The 22,661-nt window shown below is 43.1% G+C and overlaps 1 protein-coding gene and 1 long non-coding RNA gene across 4 annotated transcripts in view; both read left to right on the top strand.

The window, feature by feature from the left end:
• The window catches only part of LOC146425288 (uncharacterized), a 234,035-nt gene that overhangs the window by 73,252 nt on the left and 138,122 nt on the right, over positions 1–22,661 (top strand). The window lies entirely within an intron of this gene.
• The window catches only part of LOC146425289 (transcription factor RFX3-like), a 156,851-nt gene that overhangs the window by 26,097 nt on the left and 108,093 nt on the right, over positions 1–22,661 (top strand). For all 3 annotated transcript variants that reach the window (XM_085041592.1, XM_085041590.1, XM_085041591.1), the window contains 2 exons: positions 1,463–1,587; positions 15,731–15,828. In XM_085041592.1, coding sequence (XP_084897718.1) covers positions 1,471–1,587; positions 15,731–15,828 — 215 coding nt within the window. In that variant the 5' untranslated portion in view covers positions 1,463–1,470. The remainder of the gene's footprint in view (positions 1–1,462; positions 1,588–15,730; positions 15,829–22,661) is intronic.

The following is a 22,661-nucleotide window of genomic DNA, read 5'->3' as shown; positions in this document are numbered from 1 at the left end:
TCACTTTTTCACCTTTAAAATGACTTTCAGGGTCTTCTTTTCAGGTTGAAGCCCCTCATTCTATCACCTGCCAGAGCTTTAACTCAGCATTTGAATATGAAAAAATTATAGTGCAACTCAGTAAACCAGAGGAAGGACAGCTTTGAAGAATGTGTAGTCATTTACGAGCTGATGGCAGGATTTTGACTTATTTCTGATTTTTATGAGTTGTTCCTGAAGTCACATAAATAAGTGAGAAAAATTTCTGTTGGTTTACATTATTAAATAAGATATCTTGAGGGCAAGTAAGGTAAGAGAAAACTTTTAATATTTCAGCATATAAGGATTTGAACTGTTTCAGGGAAGAAAATGAAGAGAGAAATTTCTTTTTGGTATTGCATATTTTACCCATTGTTGTGGCTAGCACAGGCTTTTCCCATGAGAATTCTTTTTGTGTTTTATAAATAAAGATAAAGTTTGGATGTTATTGGAACAGTGTCCCAAGACTTGGACGGTGCAGGCTTGGCCAATCAGGCCTAGGGGGAGGCTTCTGGCCGACCAATCTGGGTGACCTTTGAAAACTCTATATATATGATGAAATCAAAACAATAAAGGCTTTTCCTTCTTGCCACTGAGAACTGGTTCTTCTTTACTCTGCTAGCGGCTCAACAGCGACACATTGTGTTCTTACAGTAGACTTTATTCAGTGTATGTTAGTTCTTTCTGAAAACTGACAATATTGAAGGTACTATAATTTACTTGTACTGTGATTACTACATAAATTACTCTTTTAGTTTTTTAGAATCGTGATAACTTAGTAGGAAATATTTCCATTATTCAGTTTTATTGCATTGATGATTGCAAGTCTTTTTCTGAAGGCATGCTTAATTAAGAAGTAAACATTTATATGTGCAACTTCTAGAATTAATTATTTTTGTGCATATAGGTAGCTTAAAGTGTGTTGTCTTAATATGGTATAAGGCTTTGAGTCTCCTCAAAATTTAATAATAGTTGCAGCTAATGTATACAAGTGTAGTTACAGAAAAATCAGGCCTGTGAGCGGATGTCTTTCTGAAAGTTCTTTACTTCAAAGCAGTAAATAGGTTTGTGTGCACCTTGCTTTTGACTTGATAAATGTATTTGTTATTACAAAGCAGACTGTAAACTGTTAGAAAAAAATCATGAAGTCCAAAGCTTATTCTCTTCTCAATGTGCTGCAAGCTCTAAGCAGACCTTAGATTAGACAAAGCAATAATATAATATATATTATGAATTTTCTAATATTTTAGGCCAAAACAGCATTTAAAAAAAGGAAAAATAAATTAAATATCTCTGTGTACTCATGTAATAGTATGTGAAGCAATCTTTAGCCAATCCCCAGATTTAATTTTAGGTGGATATGCTTTTTTTAAGATCTAAATAAGTGACAAAAAGAAAAGAAGTTTATGCTGAACTTTTAATTTTACATTTTAATTTTATTCAGAGACTACGATGCAGACATCAGAGACTGGGTCAGACACAGGTTCGACTGTGACTTTACAGGCATCTGCGGCTGGCCAGGCAGCAGTGCCCACACAGGTAGTACAGCAGGTTCCGGTTCAGCAACAGGTAGGTGTCTGTTAATTTTGTGAAAACAAAAAACCCTGGCAAGACAGAATGATGCATTTCAATAGGTGTAGCGAAGAACTGATTTTGTACAAGGCTGCAAACCCATTTCCTTTTCACTGTTTTATTCAATTTTATTTTGATGGAACTAAAATACCTACATAAGCAGACATGCAGTTTTCAGAGTTTATTTCTTGAACGAGACTATTTGTCAAACATCAGAAATATATATGCATTATTCTAAAAATAGATTACCATGAAATGTGTGAAATATCTCAAGAATTACATTCTTTTAAGTTACTGAATATTTACATTTATTCCTTTGAAAGGAATGTGGATTTTTAAAAATAGATTCAATATAGATGCAAAATACAAAAGCAATGTAATTTTGTACTTCTAAGCTGATCTCCCTGCAGGTTCTTGAGCAAATGCAGAAAGACATGTGAAGTAAAACTGTAAGTAATGCATAATTTGGATTTGCCAGAGAATTAAAGGGGCTTCTGAAGCAGCCAGCTCAGCACACACTTCTGTGACATGATTAATCACCTATGCAGCCCCACCAACATTGGAGGGTGTGCTGCATGGGGAGACTGAGGAGGGAAGCAGGAGCTGGAAAACAAGAACTGAATGTGAAAAGCCATGACTTTTGTCCAAGACTCCTTTAGTATGTGTAATTTAGCTTTTTTCTTTTTTTTTTTTTTAATTCTTTGTTCCAGTTGGAAGGGATTTGCAATGATTGTCTTCTTCAACTACCTGACCACTTCAGGGCTGACCAAAAGCATAATATTAAGGGCATTGTCCAAATATCTCTGAAATGCTGACAGGCTTGGGGCACTGACCACCTCTCTAGGAAGCGTGTTCCAGTGTTTGACCACCCTCTCAGTAAAGAAATGTTTTCTAATATCTAGTCTGAACCTTTTCTGGTGCAGCTTTGAACTATTCCTACTCATCCTGTCACAGGATACCAGGGAGAAGAGATCAGCATCTCCCTCTCCACTTTCCCTCCATTCAGCTGTCGCTGTTTTAAGTTCTTTGGGTGAAATCTGATGTTCTTTTTCCATATGTGTGCTTTACAGTTTCAAAATCAACAGTATTAAAACTGAGAATAGCTTGTTAAATTATGTGTCTGTTTCTGTGCTAGTGAATCACTGTTGTTTACACTAAAATTTCTAACATTGTGTTAAGTTTAATTTTAAAATGATTATTTTTTCGGCATGTGTTGCGGGTTAATGCTGACTGGATGCCAGGCACCCACGGAAGCCACTCACTCACTCCCCTCTGCAGCTGGACAGAAGAGAGAAAATTTAACAAAGGGTTCATGGGTTGAGATAAGGACTGGGAGAGATCGCTCATCAAATACCACCACAGGCAAAACAGGCTCAACTTAGAGATATTAAGTGAATTTATTACTAAAAAAATCTGAGCAGGATAATGAGAGGTAAAACAAGCCCTTAAAAACACCTCCCCACCCCTCCCTCCTTCCCAGCTCTACCTCCTACCCCAGTGGCACAAGGAGACAGGGAATGTGGGGTTGTGGTCAGTTCATCACCTGTTGTTTCTCCTTCTGCTCAGGGAGAGGAGTTGTTCCCCTGCTGCACTGTGGGATCCCTCCCACGGGAGGCAGTTTTCCATGAACTTCTCTGACATGAGTTCATCTCACGAGCAACAGCTCTCTGCAAATTGCTGCAACATGAGTCCTTCCCACAGGCAATAGTCCCCCTCAAACTGCTGCAGCGTGGGTCACTCTTCCATGGGATGCAGTCCCTCAAGGACAGGCTGCTGCAGCCTGGGAGCAGGGTCCTTCTCTTCACCAGCTCTCTCACTGGATCACAGCCTCCTCCCAGGTATCCATCTGCTCCAGCATGGGGCTTTTCCATGGGCTGCAGGTGGATTTCTGCATCCCTGTGGTCCTCCATGGGCTGCAGGGGGACAGCCTGCTTCACCATGGTCTTCACTATAGGCTGCAGAGGAATCTCAGCTCTGGCGCCTGGAGCACCTCCTCCCCCTCCTTCACTGACCTCGGTGTCTGCATAGACATTCTCACATGTTCTCACTCTGCTCTTCTCTGGCTGAAAATTACAACTGCACCACAACCTATGTTTTGATTTCTTCTTAAATATGTTATCACAGAGGCATTACCACCATTTCTAATTGGCCCAGCCTTGACCAGTGGCATGTCCATCTTTGGAGCCACCAGGGATTGTCTCTGCTGGACATTGTGGAAGCTTCTGGCAGCTTCTCACAGAAGACACCTCTGTGTCCCCCCTGCTACCAAAAACCAGGCCGTGCAAACCCAATACAGCATGTTCTTTGCAATTCTGTTTAACTGCCTCATACATTTCACTAATAATACTTCCTGGTATACAGACTCAATTTCTAATGCATCATAATTCCATTAATATCACTTCTACTTATAATGTACTTTAGAATACATTTGCTTTTTTTTTAAATGTGCCCCCCCAAACCCCCAAAATACAGTATTTCCGCAAAACATTCAAATATTGGGCACTTCACATGAATTTAAAAGCTTATCTTCGTGTACTTTCTCCTCTTTTAGTTTAAAATTATTCCCTCTTGTCCTATTACTATCTGCCTATGTGAAAATGATAAGGTCTTTCTATTATTGTGCTAACTTTGTAAATTAAGCTGCTATGGTGCTTTGACTTAGTAAAGCTTTCTATGAGGCTTACTGTGGTTAACTCTTTTGAAGCTTTGCTTCAAACTTTTGAAAGCTAGATATAGTTTATATCAGAATATATTTTCAATAAGGTATTACTTATGTTCTAGTGTTATTATTTTCAATAATTCTGTTTCACTGAATGTTTCATCTGTACTTTGAAGCATTTTGTGTTTCTATTGGACTGTATTTTTTCAGTTGAGTCTTATTTTTAAATTATAAGTTATGTAAGGTTTTGGAAAAGAATGTTAAGGGATCAGCTGGGCCAAGGAAGAGGAGTTTGCTGCAATATGTTGTATAGACTGAAAAGGTGATGCATATGTAGTGAAAGCCAATGCAGATGATTCTGCAGTGATTAAGATGTAATATGAAGGAGATACTGGTTTAGAGAGAAAAGGATAGATGATAAAAGTGTTAAGAAAAGGTCAGGAATTCTAAAGGAATTGAATGTGTAGGGTAAGGAAAAGGAAGAATCAGCAGTCCAGCCCCATCAACAGCCCAGAGCCATGTCAGACCTTGGAAGCTCTTGTGAGCCAATCAGACAAGGAGGGTTCATAGCCAGGAGCACTGTGGGAGATTTAAATGATTCCAGAAAGCACGAGCAACCCAGAGAGCATTGAACAGGGCAAGCAAACAGGATGTGGCATGTCAGAAGGAGGTGATGCGGCAGTTCACAGGGGCAGGGCATGTGGGGAGGGTGCTACAATCTGAAAGCAGGTCCACAGCCCAGGTAAGTGCTAAGTGCTCTAGGTCTCTGCCATAATGGTGGGCACTTGTCTCAGAGCCAAAACCAATGTGTCTACTGAGACAGCCCCTGAGAAGTCTGATGCTTCCACCCAGATGGAACTGTTAAGGAAGGAGATGTCAGTACAGATGGTATCTTGCAATGGATGCCCCGATACTTCTGGAGAAAAGGCTGGTACCTGCACAAAGTGTGCACAGGTTGATGACCTGTTGTGGCAGGTGGCTGAATTACAAGAGATGGTTAATAGGCTGCACAGTACTAGAGGGGCTGAAATGGAGATAGATAATGTGGCTTTGGAACTATCCACCTATAATGGATACCACTGAGCATGAGGCACCTTGGACCCTGGTGACCCATAAAAGCAGGGTTACAATACAACCTCCACCCTCCAACATCCAGACCAAAACCAGATTTGATGCTTTAAAGGCTTTAGATGTCCATGAGCAAGGTCAACAAGGAGAATCCACACCAGCAGCACACAGCAGTTACCATAAAAAGAAGCTTCGAGTGCTCATAGTGTGCGGCTCTCTGGGCACTGAGGCCCCCATCTGCCAGCCTGCTAGACAGTCATGAGAGGTATGCTGCCTACTGGGGGGTAGTATCCATGATGTTACTGAGAGGGTACCCCAACTTGTCAAGAGCATGGACTAGTACCCACTACTATTTTTTCATGTGGGCAAAAAAAATAGATAGGATCAAGGAAGACTATAAAGCCCTGGAGAGGCAGGTAAAAAATATCAGTGCCCAAGTCATCTTCTCATCTATCCTACTGGTAAGAGAAATGGGGACAACCGGAAGCAGATATGTAGTGCACATCAACATCTGGCTTTGTGGCTGGTGCCATCAAGAAGGCTTTGGTTTTTATGACAATTATTGTAGCCTGTTAGGAAGGGATGGGATCCACCTGTCTAAAAAGGGCAAGAGAATCTTTGGCAGCAGGCTGGCCAATTTGGTGAGATGGGCTTTAAACTGAAGGACTCAGGGAATGGGGTCCAAAGTGTCAATGCTCATACCATTGCTTCCTCATGAGGAGTAGGCCATGCTAACCAGTACAGCGACAGATGTTCCTTGGCTGCCTCTCAGGATAAAAATCACAGGGCTAACCACATTGAGGGTGTGTATGGCTGTGGTGAGTCCTCTTGCATCCCTTCTAGAGAACCTGCATGCTTGATTACCTCTCTGAAGTGCCTGTATGCAAACACACGCAGCATGGGGAATAAACAGGAAGAACTGGAAATCTGTGCGGTCGCAGGGCCATGATCTCATTGCAATTACTGAGACATGGTGGGATAGTTCACATGACTGGAATGTTGTCATGGATGACTATTTACTTTTTAGAAAGGACAGGTCAGTGAGTTGAGGTGGTGGAGTTGCTCTTCATGTGAGAGAGCAACTGGAATGTATCGAGCTGGGGACAAATGTACCCAGGGACAGACTAACAAGTTGAGAGTTTATGGGTGAGAATTAAGGGACAGGCTGATATGGGTGACACTGTTGTGGGTGTTTACTGTAGACCACCTGATCAGGAGGAGGAAGTTGATGAGGCTTTCTATGGACAGCTGAAAATAGCCTCGCGGTCACAGGCCCTGGTTCTTCTGGGTGTCCTCAACCACCCTGATATTTGTTGGAGAGACAACACAGTTTGGCACACACAGTCCAGGAAGTTCCTGCAGATTGTTGATGAAAAGTTTTTGAAGCAAGTGGTGGAAGAGCCCATGAGGAGAGTTGTGTTGCTGGACCTTGTACTAACAAACCAGGAGGGACTGGTTGAAGATGTGAAGGTTGGGGGCAGCCTTGTCTGTAGCAACCATGAGATGGTGGAACTCAGGATTCTGCATGGAGGAAGCAAAGCAGTAAGCAGGACTAGAACTCTTAACCCCTGGAGTTAACTAACTTAAGTTAGCTAACTTTGACTGCTTCAAAGACCTACTTAGAGGTATCCCATGGGTTAGGGCCCTAGAAGAGAAGGGGGTCCAAGAGAGCTGGTCAGTATTCAAGCATCACTTCCACCAAGCTCAAGACCAGTGTATCCTCATGAGCAAGAAATCAAGCTAAGGGGTTAGGAGACCTGCATGGATGAGCAGAAAGCTTCTATGAAATCTCAAATGGAAGAAAGAAATTTATGGGCTGTGGAAAAAGGGACAGGCCACATGGGAGGACTATAGGAATATCGTCAGAATATGCGGGAATGTGACGAGGAAGACCAAGGCCCACTTAATTCAACAAGAGCAAATGTAGGGTCCTGCACCTGGCGAGGAATAACCCAAGTGCCGGTACAGGTTTGGGCCGACCTACTAGAGAGCAGCTCTACGAAGAAGGACCTGGGAGTCTTAGTGGATGAAAAGTTGACCATGAGTTGTCAGTGTGCCCTTGTGGCCAGGAGAGCCAATGGGATCCTGGGGTGCAACAGGAAGAGTGTGGCCAGCAGGTCAAGGGAGGTGATCCTCCCCCTCGACTCAGCCCTAGTGAGGCCATATATGCCGTACTGTGTTCAGTTCTGGGCTCCTCAGAACAAGAAAGACAAGGAACTACTGGAGACAGTCCAGTGGAGGCCACAAAGATGATTAGGGGTCTGGAGCATTTCTCTTATGAGGAGAGATTACAGGAGCTGGGCCTGTTTAGTCTAGAGAAGACTGAGAGGGGATATTATTAATGCATATAAATATCTCAAAGGCAGGTGCCAAAAGGATGGTCCCAGACACTTTTCATTGGTGCCCAGCGACAGGACAAGGAGCAATGGCCACAAACTAAAACACAAGAAGTTCCACCTTAACATGAGGAAGAACTTCTTTCTGTTGAGGGTGGCAGAGTACTGGAATAGCTGCCCAGGGAGGTGGTGGAGTCTCCCTCTCTGGAGTCATTCAAAACACACATGGAAGCATTCCTGTGTCACTTGCTTTAGGTGACCCTGCCTTGGCAGGGGGGTTGGACTGGATAATCTCCAGAGGTCCCTTCCAGCCATAACTATTCTGTGATTCTGGGAAGAAGATGTGAATCTAGTATAACACTAGGAAATGGTATGAAGAATGTGGGTAAGATAGGCACTTTTCCACTGTAAGAAAAGAAAAGGCTATCAGGCATTAAAACAATGTCTTTGGTGAAGGAGAGTGGCTTTGCTCTGAAAAAAATTAATGTATATATTATATATTTGCCTAAATTTAAAATTTGAATTTATGTACACATGCTTTAGGAGCAGACTACTTTAGGTAAAAATGAAAAATTCAGAAGAAATAATTTCTTTTTTAAAATTCTTTCTTGTAGTTATGAGGGGAATAATTTTTCAATGTCTAAATTATTTTCTGCTTATAAATATTTTTTTTATTTGTACACTGTCAATATAACTATGGCTTTCATGAAAGTTTGATATGGTGCTCCAAATGAAGAAAAAAGAAATGTCCTTAATGAAAAACTAAGATTCCCTTCTGAGTATAGTGGCAGTGGTTTCACAGATGTTTTCGAATGACACAGCAATTGTCATTTTTGGAACCTTGGATTGGTGAAGGGAGAAACCTATATACGTGCAAGTCAAAAGTAGCAAAAGTAAGGCAAAAAAGTGAGAAGCATATTTTACTGCCATTTAACATCTTGTGCAATTTTTCTTAGTCTTATATTTCCTCAAATATGATTTTCCACTCATGTATCATTCCTGTTTTAACATGCACTCTTAAGCATGAGGTAGCAAGTTTATAAGGATTTTAAATTAATTTCACTGACCTTATGGTTTATGTCATGAAATACAGAAGGATTCAAAGAGTAAAATTAAAAACAAGTGTCTAATCTATTTTAGAAGGTGTATCCATGCATCAAAGGTTACACAAAACAAATCTTCCTATTCATCATAGACTATGACCATAGCATTCAGAAGTAAATGTATCATTCAACTGCACATACATACTTCTGGTAATGAGAATTGGAGCTTAATGAAAAATAATTTTAACATAAAAAATAGTAATGAACTTATATTGGTCATTTATCTAAAAATCAACATTACAGCATGAGCTGCTTTCCAAAATTATTACAGACTAATTAATTTTTAAGATTATTTTTTTCTCTGAGAACAAGAATCTTTGTGTATACAGCTCTGATTTTTTTTTTTAATTTAAATGGAGTTTATAAATCCTCACATATTTTACCCTGGTATTATTCTCTTAGCCTTATTAGTACTTTTAATGCAAACACATGTATCTAAAATCAAAATTCTGTGCAATTTTATCTTGCTTAATAATAAGATATGTATTTTTTGAATTTGGGAAATTATAGTTCAGGAACACTATTAAGGGATGGCAGGCCAATGTCAATTTATGTAACAGTTAACATGTGAAATCAGCAACCTGCTGAATTTTAGATTTAATCATCAAAAAGAGTAAGTATCATTACTACTGATTGGCGGAAACTCTGTTTTTCTGTCACACTTGAACAATCTTTTTCAAAGTAATGGTTTGGGTTTTTTTCAAAATTAAGGTTTTCATATAAATTTTTCCTTAGGTGTCATGATTTAACCCCAGACAGCAACTAAGCACCACAGCCATTTGCTCACTCACTCCTCCCCTTCCCCTAGTGGGAGAGAATTGGAAGGGTAAAAATGAGAAAGCTCGTGGGCTGAGATAAAAACAGTTTAATAATTAAATAGTAATTATAATAAATTGTAAGGAAAAGAGGGGAGGAAAAAGACCCAGAGAGAGAAAAATAAAATCCAAGAAAGATGAGTGTTGCAAATGAAAATTGCTCACCACCAACTGACCAATGCCCAGCAGTCCCCTGGCCAACCTTCCCCCTAGTTTTATTGCTGAACATGACATCATATGGTATGGAATATCCCTATGGTCAGTTGGGGTCAGGTGTCCCAGCTGTGTCCCCTCCCAACTTCTTGAGCACCTCCAGACTACTCCCAGTAGTTAACAATGAAGTTTAGAATCTTGTTTTGAAGTGTATGAGTTAATGGTGGAAAAGGAGGGATAGAAATTTTAGAGAATATAGTGAAGATGATGAATGTGTTCTAACTAAAATGTTTTTAAGGAGCTCTTGTAGATCATAGAATCAAAGAATAATTTAGGTTGGAAAGGACCTTTAAGATCATCAATCCAACACTGCCAAGTCCATCACTAAACCATGTCTCTGAGCTCTACATCTACACATCTTTTAAATACCTCTAGGGATGGTGACTCAATAATTTCCCTGGGCAGCCTGTTCCAGTGCTTGACAATGCTTTCAGTGAAGAAATTTTTCCTAATATCCAATCTAAATCTGCCCTGGTGCAACTTGAGGCCTTTTCCTCTCATCCTGTCACTTGTTCCCTGGGAGAAGGGACTGATCCCCACCTCACTACAACCTCTTTTCAGGTAGTTGTGGAGAGAGTGATAAGGCCCCTCCCCCCGAGCCTCCTTTCTCCAGACAAAACAACCCCAGCTCCCTCAGCCGTTCTTCATAAAGACTTGTGCTCCAGACCCTTCACCAGCTTTGTTACCCTTCTTTGGACACGCTCCAGCACCACAATGTCTTTTTTGTAGTGAGGGGCCCAAAACTGAACACAGTATTTGAGGTGTGGCCTCACCAAGGAAGAGTAGAGGGACAATCACTTCACTTGTCCTGTTGGTCACACTGTTCTTGACACAAGCCAAGATGCCATTGGCCTTCTTTGCCACCTGGGCACACGCTGGCTCATGTTCAGCTGCTGTCAACCAGCACTTCTAGGTCCTTTTCAGCTGGGCCGCTTTCCAGCCGGGCCGCTTTCCAGCCGGGCCGCTTTCCAGCCACTCCTCCCCAAGCCTGTAGCACTGCATGGGGTTGTTGTGACCCAGGTGCAGGACCCGACACTTGGCCTTGTTAAACCTCATGCAACTGGCCTCAGCCCATTGATCCAGCCTATTCAAGTCCCTCTTCAGAGCCTTCTTACCCTCCAACAAATTAACATTCTCACCCAATTTAGTGTCATCCAGGAATTTGATAATGGTAGGCTCAATCCCCTCATTTAGATTGTCAATAAAGATATTAAACAGGACTGGGCCCCACACTGATCCCTGGGGAACACCACTAATGTCCGGTCACCAACTGGATGCAGCACCATTCACCACTACTCTCTGGGCCTGGCTATCCAGCCAGTTTTTAACCCTGCAAATAACACACCTGTCTAAGCCATGGGCTGCCAGCTTTTCCAGGAGAATACCATGCCAGGCAGTATCAAAGCCTTTACTGAAGTCCAAGTAGACACATCCACAACCTTTCCCTCATCCACTAAGTGGGTCACCTGGTCATAAAAGGAGGTCAGGTTGGTGAGGCAGGACCTGCCTTTCCTAAACCTATTAATGACCACTAATTGGATTTGCCTCTTGAGTTGGTAGGGGGACTGTCCTCCCTGCATGCCCTTCTTGCATGAACTGCTGTGTAAACTGCCACACCTGCCTTGGTTAATGTGCCACTGTCCTGGGTTCATCCTGGACAGGGTTAATTTTTTGCAGTAGCCAGGAGGGGGTGTGGGCAGGACTGTAATTTTATTCAATACCACCTCACATTGCTGCCAGGGGTGGGAAAGGGACTTTCACTTTAGGGGTGGATAAAAGGGTCTCTCTCACTTCCAAGGAGAAGGGTGTTCCGGTTGAGAAAATGTGGCAGGGGAAGCCATCTGTTATTTGTTTATTCTTGAGGGCTATCTGTGTAAATAATTTCTTTTTCTTATGCCTTTTGTTATTAATATTGTTGCTGTTACTGTTCATTTTCTTATCTTATTGCTGTTTCCAATAAATTTTTCTTATCTCAAAACATGACCTTTGCCTTTTGTGCCTCCAATTGGAGGGGGGTGGGGAAGCAGAAGTGTGTGTTCAGTGCGAGCACTAAATTGGGGAATACCATTCCTAAACCACAACAACCTTATTTGGTGCCCAATGTGAGGCACAAAGGGTCGAGATAACAACAGATCTGCCCAGAGTGGGTTGGAAACAAATTTGATCTAAGCATTTGTTGTATTAGGTATAGAGCCACTGGTCACAATGTTGCTTGCTCTGTTCATGTGGGTGTGGTACCCAACCCTGTATATATTCCTGTATATGCTCCTCATTATGATCTTTTTCAGAGCAGGGAGAGGGATCAGCATAGCTTTGTTGCTGTACTGTGGGATATCAGCTTATGGCATGATAACATCAAGGGTGATGACAGTCACTTGGGATGTGTATTCAGTGCTGCTCTCCTACCCTTACCTCAGGCACTACCTTTGGGAGTGCATTAATAATCATACCCAGCCTGTGGGAGGAACAGGGGAGGATGATTTTCTGCACCTTTTCACCCCTTTTTCCTCTTTCAGGCCTGTTACAACAGCTTTTGAGAAATTTGAATTCCCTTTGGATGTTAAGGAAAGCATGTTCTTCTTGCTATAAGTCTGCCAGGTCTCCTCAGTGTGGTCCACACCATGTTTAGAGTCAAGAAAGAGATTTTTAGGAAGGTCATTCAGAGATCTGCCCCAAGGGGGAATAGTCATGAGTGGCATGGAATGTGGGAGAAAATGGGCCAGTTTTTGGAGAAATTCTCTCCTCCAATGTTTTGGGAGTTCACCCCTGAACAACTACAGGACCCTGATAAAATGACAATATTTGCAAAGAGAAAGCTGTGGCAACTCCAGAGAAAAACATCTTATTGCAGTGTGCTGAGCCCTGGCAACTATTTATCAGACACTGCTTGTCACTAGACAGCACCCTCAGGGGGAGGAGGAGGAAAGCAGACCAACAGGTACCATGGCCACTCAAACTGCAGCTGAGCCAGAGGAACAACCCTTGCCGGAAGCAGTCACCCCTACATAGAAGAAAAAATCCAAGACCAAATCAGTTCACCTAGTGAGAGCTGAAGAGGAAGCAGGGCTGTCTCAACAGGAGGAAGAGGTAGGGCCAGAGATAATCACCTGATCCCTATCCCATGTGAGCTGCAAGATATGCGAAAAGATTTCAGCTGCCAGTCAGGTGAGCCCCTGGTGACCTGGCTGCTCCAATGCTGGGATATCGCAGCCCACAATATGAAACTGGATGGTAGTGAAGCCAAGAAGCTGGGATCCCTGTCCTGGGATGTGGGCACTGACAAGGCAAATGGGAAGAAGACAGAAACTCTTAGCCTTGGGAGCTGACTCTTGTCAAGTGTGAGGGAAAGATATTCTCTCAAGGATGATCTAGTAGTGAGCCCAAGCAGATGGAGTGACAGAGAGAAAGGTACCCACTACCTGAGAGAATTAGCAGTGCTGGAGGTACTCTGTAGGGATTCAAATAACAAGCAGTCCCCTGTAGATCCACATGAGGTCCAGTGTACGCAATCCATGTGGCAGAAGTTTGTACGGAGCATGCCATTGTCACCACCTCACCAACTCACTGGCACTGATGTCAATGAAAGAAGGAGAACAAACAGTGCTTCAGGTGACTACCTGACTCTGGCAATATGAAGATCATCTTTTTTCCTCCCTACCGACCTGTGCCTTGGCTGTGGAAAGACTGTTCAAGACTATGGACAGACTCAAAAGACTTGAGCAAGTTAGAGAGAAAATGTCCCATGCCCCGCCAGTATGGAACAAAGTCTCTGCTATTGGGAGCAAGCACCTCCCCCCCCTTCGTTCATGAAAGAGGGTACAAACCACAAGGTAACCTGTGGTTTTACCTGAATGACCACGGAGAGGACATGAAGAAGTGGGATGGAAAACCCACCTCTGCCCTCGCAGCATGGGTATGTAAATTGAGAGGAAGAACAACCACTGCAGGAAATTCTTCAAGGATAAAAGCGGCTCCAGTTTCCAGTGGGCAAGTTGTCAGATGGAATAGGAGGGCTGATGTTACTTCCTATCATCTTGAAGGGAACTCCAGTTCATATTTACAAAAAGTGAGCAATAAGTACTATGACCAGGACTAGAGGGGTAATGCCCCCAGCCAGGTGGAGGAAAGGTACAATCAGATCTATCGGACTGTGGGGATCCAAAGGCCTGGGACATCCAACACAGAAGAGTATAAGGTTTTAGTTGACACCAGTGCACAATGTACCCTGATGCCATCAAGATATGTAGGGGCAGAATCCATCTCTTTCTAGGGTCACAGAGAGATCCCAACAGCTGACTGTACTGGAAGTTGAAGTTAGCTTGACTGGGAAAGAATGGTGAAGACACCCCATTGTGACTGCCCCAGAGGTCCTGTGCATCCTTGGCATAGATTACCTCAGGAGAGGGTATTTCAAGGACCTAAAAGGGCATCATTGGACTTTTGGGATAGCTGCTGTGGAGACAGAGGGAATTAGACAGCTGAATACCTTGTCCGGTCTCTCAGAGGACCCTTCTACTATGGGACTGCTGAAGGTCAAAGAACAACAGGTACCAATTGCTACCACAACAGTGCACCATCAACAACACTGCACGAACCCAGACTCTGTGACTCCCATCCATGAGATGATTCATGGAGAGCCAGGGAGTGGTCAGCAAGACTTGCTCACCCTTTAATATCCCCATATGGTCAGTGTGTAAGTCAAATGGAGAGTGGAGATTGACAGTGGACTATTGTGGCCTGAATGAAGTCACACCATCACTGAGTGCTGCTGTGCCAAACATGCTGGAGCTTCAGTACAAACTGGAGTCCAAGGCAGCAAAGTGGTGCCACCATTGATATTGCTAATGCATTTTTCTCCATTCCTTTAGCAGCAGAGAGCAGGCCACAGTTTGCTTTCACCTGAAGGGGCATCCAGTACAGCTGAAACTGATAGCCCCAGGGGTGGAAACACAGTCCCATTATTTGCCATGGACTGATCCAGACTGCATTGTAAGAGGGTGAGGCTCCAGAACACTTACAGTTCATCAATGACATCATCCTATGGGGCAACACAGCAGAGGAGGTTTTTGAGAAAAGGGAGAAGATAATCAAAATCCTCCTGAAGGCTGGTTCTGCCATAAAACAAAAGGAGCACTAAACTGGGGAATTCCATTCCTAAACTATGAGAGTCACACCCTGTTTACCTGCCCTATTTGCCCCACTCCTGGTTGCTTCTTGGGTTCGTCTGTTGTACCTGTGGGAGTTTGCCACCTTCACTCCTGGCGCTGCCCACACTGAGTCAGAGCTGCTGCTCGTCTAGCTTTTAACACTTCCTGCTCTGGCAGAGGCTGGTGCATCATTTCTTTCTCTGTGCTAGGTTCACAGTGTTGCTGGTTTTTGGAAAGCTCTCCTAGCACGATCCTTCACTCCAGAGCATGTCTGCCAGAGCAGTTCACCTCACAGACATATGATGATGCATCACATGCATGAGAATCAGACTCTTCTAGGATCATACTGAATTTTTTAGGACCTACTCTCACAGGTCAAAGTTTGCCTGTTAACAGCACATATAAGTTATGATTTAGAGACTTGTATTGTATAGAGTTAAATTGGAGTAAAAAAAAAAACCAGAAAATCAGCATATAGATGACCAAATAAAATTTTCTTCCTTCCTAAATATAGTTCCTAAGCTTGGTGTGAATCATATAGTTCTTGTTCTTTCTAGATGGTTCTTTCTTTGGCACTGAAAATACCTATACTCTCAAGGGCCTGCATCTCCAATGGGAGTACTCCACTTAGCATATTACAGACTTGCAGCACGATATTACATTGTGTCATTTAGTAATTGTGAGAACAGGGATGTCCCATAATTGAGAGTATTGTTTAGAAACCATTAGATGCACTGAAGCACTAGTCATTCTTTTTATAAGGTAAACTATCCTATATTTGTGGTGTTCTTGTTTGCAGGTACAGCAAGTACAGACTGTGCAACAGGTACAACATGTCTACCCAGCCCAGGTTCAGTATGTGGAGGGAAGTGACACAGTCTACACAAATGGAACTATGTAAGTTGGTTATTGATCTAAATTAGAATGTTTACTAAAATATGAAGTTAAATGCACATTCTTTTAATGACATCAAATGGGCTACTATATTTTAATTAGCAAAGAAAAATGTTTGAACAAAACCTTTTTTTTTGTCATTTTAAATCATTATTTGAGTGAAAAGAAGTTGGATTCATATCACTTGAATTAATCTAAAATGAATTCAGGTAATTGTTGCAGTTGGACAATGTGAAACTGTATATGCAGCATTTTGTTGTTTGGGGAAAAAACTTGAGTTTATGGACAAGTTTTAAGTTATGCTGATAAGAAGCATGATCTAAAATTGTCATAATATGATCATCTGTGTAATAAAGAAGTCTTCATGTGGGCCTCTATTCTTCTAGTTGAAATTATACTGGCAATTTCCTAAATTGCTGAGGCAGATGTAGTCATTACTTATAGAAAGCAATTATGTAATTTATTGGTTTAAGTGCAATGCTATACATATTTATTATTTTTTCCAAAGGAAGGAAGGTAGACAGAGAATATGTCCTTTTGCTTCTCTCTTAGACTCTTCTATTTTCTGTGCTTTTTCTGCTTTGATGAACAAGTTTTTCTGCCATCAAATTCCTTTCTCCCATGTTCAAACTTAAAATCATAGAATAATTTAGGTCAAAAGAGACCTCTAGAGGTTCTACAGTAAAACCCACACATGCAATCAGAGTAGGGCTAACTTCAAAGTTGCTCAGGGAGAACGTTCCCTCCCTCTTTATCCAGTTACCTCTAAATAGATCCCTTGAAACTTTTGATATAAGGTTAAGGAAGAAGCAAAAGGCCTGTAGAAAACTTGTTTGGTGCCAGCAAATATGTATTTATTGATGATAATCTGGCATTGACACAAAAAAAGTCAACAACACTATTGGGTTCTGAGACTGATGTTAACACTTGCAGCATCCTCTTCACTGACATATTTTGCCAAATTCATTCTTCAGATAAACTTTTCCAACACACTCTCTTGTTCCCTTATTTTCTTTGCTCTTATAATATCTAAGCAATCTTCTGTCCTAAATGGGTCTGTTAAGACATGCTTATTATTAAGAATGACCAATGTGTCCCTGTTAAGGATGCTGTAAAAACGGAAAGTCACTCATTGTTAAACTGTAATCAAAGACTGAAAATATCTATGTAGAATGCCAGATCAGGCTAACTTCTATTTGAAAAATGTCAGCCAAAGATGCTGAACTGTTGAGACAAAAGAGAACATATTTCTTCATCCACACTTGTTTTTCTTTTAAAAGCTCTAGTACTTCTGCTCTTTAAATTGTGGGCAGTGATATTGGGAATGTATAGTTTATTGCAGTTCATGACATTTTGCCCGACTTTATAGCTCAAATATATTAAGCAGAGGATTGTTTGTTTTATCTTATTTATATGTTCATTGCTCCAAAGGTCAATGGATGTCCTCCAGATGGCCCTAAATAGGGTATCTCTTTGCAGCTGCTGCTTCTACTATTAATTATATGAACTCTGGTTTCTAGTATCTAATCTATTAACAAAGAGTCTATTCCATTCCATATACAGGGCCTGGGATATATGGTTGAAGGAAGTTATCCTATTAAAACAAAGAAAGGAGCAAGTACTAAACCTATGGTGGGAATGGAAAATGTTCTATGACAAGTAACATGGATATTCTTTCATTCTTCTTTTATGGTCATGTGCTAGCCTGATTCTAATGCAACACTCAAGACCTCCCAAGAGATCATTTGCTCATGAAAACAGCAACTAGGCCTAGTCAGTGAGGAGGAAAGGAAAACATGAGTTGTCTGATTCAGAAGAGTGAAACTGTGATCCAGTGAGCAGGAAAAGGTTCTGGTCTTAGATAAAGAGCTAGTGGAAGTGCCTGGAAAGGCAAGAGCCAAGAACCAGTGGGTGGAAAGAAGGAAGTATGGTGGCAGACATAGAAATCTAACAGAGTCAAAATGCATGGTTGTCTGGGAAAAAGAGCTTTAAAAAACAAAACAAAACAAAAATAAAAATACTGACTGGATAAATAGCCCAGAAAAGTTGTCTCCATACAGGAGATGATGCCTATATGATTTTCCGGATATAACTCCTTACCTTACAATTTCATTTCAATTTTCATTTCATTTCATTTCAATTCACCTTAAAAGGATATGGAAGGAGGAACTGGCTGATGTGACATAGCTTGCAGTCCTATTTCATCCATCAGTAAGCTGTATTTTAGTGCGGCTGATAATTTACCATAGAAAAATTTAGGTTGTAAGGGACTTCCAGAGGTGATCTAGTCCAACATTCTGCTCAAATCAAGTCTAATTAGATCAGGTTGCTCAGGGACCTGTCCCATAAAGTCATGTACAGCTCCAAGGATAGAGGTCGTATACACCTCCAAAGATAGGGGAGGTTCCTGAGGACCAGAAGAAAGCAAATGACACTTCAGTCTTCAAAAAAGGCAAAAAGGAGGATCTGGGGAAATACAGGCTGGTCAGCCTCACCTCTATTCCTGTGAAAATGATGGAAAAAGTAATCCTGGAAGCCATTTCCTGGCACACAAAAGACACAGGGCGATTTGGAGTAGTCACCATGGATTTACAAAAGGAAAATTATGCTTGGCCGACCTGCCAGCCTTCTACAATGAGTAAATTAGATTGGTGGATGAGGACAAAGCAGCAGATGCTCTTTATCTTTACTTTAGCAAGGCTTTTGACGCTGTCTCCTATAACATCCTCATAGACAAGCTGACAAAGTGCAGGTTAGATAAGTGAACAGTGAGGTGGACTGAAAACTGGCTGAACTGCCAGGCTCAGACGGTTGTGATCAGAAGCATAAAGTCTAGTGGTGTCCCCCTGGGCTGATCCATGGGCCAATACTATTTAACAGCTTCATGAATGACCTGGACAATGTGACAGAGAGCACCCTCAGCAAATTTTCAGATGGCACAGAATTGGGAGGAGCATTTGATAGGCCAGATGGCTGTTGTGCCTTCAGAAGGACCTTGACAGACTGGAGAAATAGTCAGACGGGGACCTCATGCAGTCCATCAAAGGGAAATGCCAAGTCCTGCCCCTGGGTAGGAATAACATGATGCACCAGTACAAGCTAGGGGCTGACTGGCTGGAAAGCAGCTTTGCAGAGAAGGACATGGGGGTCCTGGTGGAAAATAAGCTGAATGTGAGCCAGTAATGTGCCCTTGCAGCAAAGGAGGCCAATAGTATCCTGAGCTGCATTAGGAACAATGTTGACAGGAGGTTGAGGAGGTAAACCTTTCTCTCTACTCAGCACTGGAGAGGCCAGACCTGTAGTACTGTGTCCAGTTATGGTCTCCTCAGTACAAGAAAGACATGGAAATACTGTAGCAAGTTCAGCAAAGAGCCACTGCAGTGATGAAAGAATTGGAGCATCTCCTATAGGAGCAGATGGGATAGAATCATAAAATCATAGGATCACTGAGGTTGGAAAAGACCTTTAAGATCATCCAGTCCAAGTATTAACCTAATACTGTTAAGTCTAGCACTAAACCATGTCCTTAAGTGCCTTATCTTTATGTCTAGATGTCGCTGTTGAGCAGCTAGCAGAGTAATGAATGCATCGGTTCTCAGTGGCAAGAAGGAATGACCTTTATTGTTTTGATTTCATCACATTTATAGAGTTCTCAAAAGTCACCCAGATTGGTCAGTCAGAAGCCTTCCCCCAGGCCTGATTGGCCAGGCCTGCACTGCCCAAGCTCTGGGACACTGTTCCAAAAACATCCAAACTTTATCTTTATTTACAAAACACAAGAAAACTTCTCATGGGAAAAACTGTGCTAGCCACATCTAGCCAAATGCCTTCAAGGATGTTGACTCAGTATCACAGAATCACAGTATAGGTATGGTTGGAAGGGACCACAGTGGGTCATCTGGTCCAACCTCCCTGCTCAAGCAGCGACAGTCCAGAGCACATGGCACAGGATTGTGTCCAGACAGTTCTTGAATATCTCCAGTGAGGGAGACTCCACAACCTCTCCGGGCAATCTGTTCCTGTGCTCGGTCACCCACGCAGTAAAGAAGTTCTTCCTCATGTTCAGGTGGAACTTCCTGTGCATCAGTTTCTGCCCGTTGCCTTTTGTCCTATTGCTTGGCACCACCAAGTAGAGCCTGGCTTCATCCTCTTGGCACCCTCCCTTCAGATAGTTATAGGCATTGATGAGGTCCCCTCTCAGTTGCCTTTTCTCAAGGCTGAACAGGCCCAGCTCCCTCAGCCTTTCCTCGTAAGAGAGATGCTCCAGTCCCTTAATCAACTTTGTAGCCTTTTGCTGGACCTGCTCCAGGAGGTCCATGTCTCTTTGTACTGAGAAGCCCAGAACTGGACACAGCACTCCAGATGTGCCCTCACCAGGGGTGAGTAGAGGGGCAGGACCACCTCCCTCGACCTGCTGGCAATGCTCTTCCCAATGCATCCCAGGATACCATTTGCCTTCTTGGCCACAAGGGCACTGCTGGCTCATGGACAGCTTGTTGTCCACCAGGACCCCCAGGTCCTTCTCCGCAGAGCTGCTTTCCAGCAGGTCACCCCCAGCCTGTACTGACGCCTGGGGTTATTCCTCCCCGTGTGCAGGACCTTGCACTGACCTTTGTTGAATTTCAGACAGTTCTTCTCTGCCCATGTCTCAAACCTGTTGAGGTACTTCTGAATTGCTGCACATCTCTCTGGAGTATTGGCCACTCCTCCCAGCTTTGTGTCATCAGTGAACTTGCTGAGGAGGCATCTACCCCGTCATCCAAGTTATGAATAAGTATTGAACCTTGGGCAACCCCTAGTGACAGGGCTCCAACCTAGACCCTGTGCCACAGATCACAACCCTCTGGGATCTGCGTTTCAGACAGTTGTCAATCCACCTCACTGTCCACCCATCCAGTCCACACTTCCTGAATTGTTTAGGATAATTTAGTCTGCAAAAGAGAAGGCTCAGGAGGGATCTTATCTGTGTCTAAATACATTGTGCATAGAAGATTGTTATGGATTAACCCCAGCCAGCAACCAAGCCCCATGCAGCCACTTGCTCACTCCCCCATCAGCAGGATCAGGGAGAAAATGAGAAGGGTAAAAGCTGGAGAACTCGTGGGTTGAGATAAAGACAGTTTAATAGGGAAAGCAAAAGCCTCACTGTCGAGGTTTGACCCTGGCTAAATGCCAGGCTCCTACAACATCTGCTCTTTCTGCACTCTCCTGCCGCAGATGTGCAAGAGAGGGAGGGAAAAACCTGTTAAACACACACACACACCGGACCCATGAGTTGAGATAAAGCACTGGTGGGAGGACACACTGAAAGAGGGCAAATACAGGCTGAAAACTTAAAGTTGCAAAGTGATTTATTAACCTAACAGAGTCAGAGGATAAATGAAAAGTAAAACTAATCTCTTAAGACACCGTTCCTTCACTCAGCCCCCCTCCCTCTTAAGACACAGTTTTTCCGCTCACCCCCCTCCCTCCTTCCAGCCAACAGCTCAGGTAGGGGGCAGGGTATGGGTTTTTTTTCTTAGTCCATTCATCACCACAATTCTACTACAAACAGTTTCTCTGCTCACCCCCCTCCCTCCTTCCAACCAACAGCACGGGGGGGGAGGCAGGGTAAGGGGATTTTTTTCTTTGGTCAGTCCATCAGGGAGAGGGGTCCTCTACTTAACCATGGGGTCCTTCCCATGGGAGACAGTCCTCTGTGAACTTCTTTGGCGTGGGTCCAATCTCACAAGCAACATCCAGCCCAAATTTCTGCTGCAACACGAGTCCTCTTGTCCACAGGGTGCAGACATCCAAGCCGAGGCCAGGCTGTTTCAATCTTGGGAGCAAGGCCTTCCTGTCTCTTGCAAGGCCTTTGCAACTTTCACTCTCTCTATGGGACTCCCACTGGATCACAGCTTCTTCCAGGCATCCACTTGCTCTTCTGGTGTGGGCACCTCCTCACAGGCTGTGGGTGGATCTCTGTACCCCCGTGGACTCCATGGGCTGCAGGGGGACCACCTGCTCTCTCCATGGTCTTCACCACAGCCAGCAGAGGGTTTTCAGCTCCAGCGCCCAGAGGACCTCTTCCCCCACCTTCTCCACTGACCTTGGTGTCTCCATGTTGTTTTCCCTTCACATATTTTCACCTCCTCCTCTAGGTAAAAAAACATGCGTGACTACTTTGTTTTGATTTCTTCTTAAATGTTTTCACAGGGGCGTGACTAGCATCTCTAATTGGCCCAGACTTGGCCAGCAGCATGTGCATCATCTTCAGAGCCATCAGAGATTGGCTCTACTGGAGTTGGTGAAAAACTTCCAGAACCTTCACACAGGAGCCATCTTTGTGCCCCTCCCCACTCTTCAGACACTTCTTCAGGCCTACCACAACAGCTTTTGAAGGGTTTCAATTTCTTTTAGATGCTAAAGATACCTTGCTGATGTTCTGGGCTAAGCAAAACTACCACACTCACAAACAAGCAAAGCAAAACAAGGAATTAAGTCATCACTTCCCATGGGCAGGCAGGTGTTCAGCCATTTCCAGGAGAGCAGGGCCCCATCATGCATAACGGTGACTTGAGAAGACAAACGCCATCACTCCAAACATCCCCTCCTTCCTCCTTCTTCCTCCCACTTTATATACTAAGCATGATGTCATGCGGTCTGGAATATCCCTTTGGTCAGTTGGGGTCACCTGTCCCAGCTGTGTCTCCTCCCAACCTCCCATGCACCCCCAGCCTCCCCACCAGTTTGGCAGTATGAAAAGCAGAAAAGGCCTTGGCTTTGTGTATCCCTGCTCAGTATAACAAAAATATCTCTGTATTATCAACCCTGTGTTCAGCACAAATCGAAAACAT

The sequence above is a fragment of the Lichenostomus cassidix genome, chromosome W (assembly GCF_008360975.1).
Source record: "Lichenostomus cassidix isolate B80296 chromosome W, HeHo_3.0, whole genome shotgun sequence".
NCBI lineage: Eukaryota > Metazoa > Chordata > Aves > Passeriformes > Meliphagidae > Lichenostomus > Lichenostomus cassidix.
This window is presented reverse-complemented; position numbering and strand designations above follow the sequence as displayed.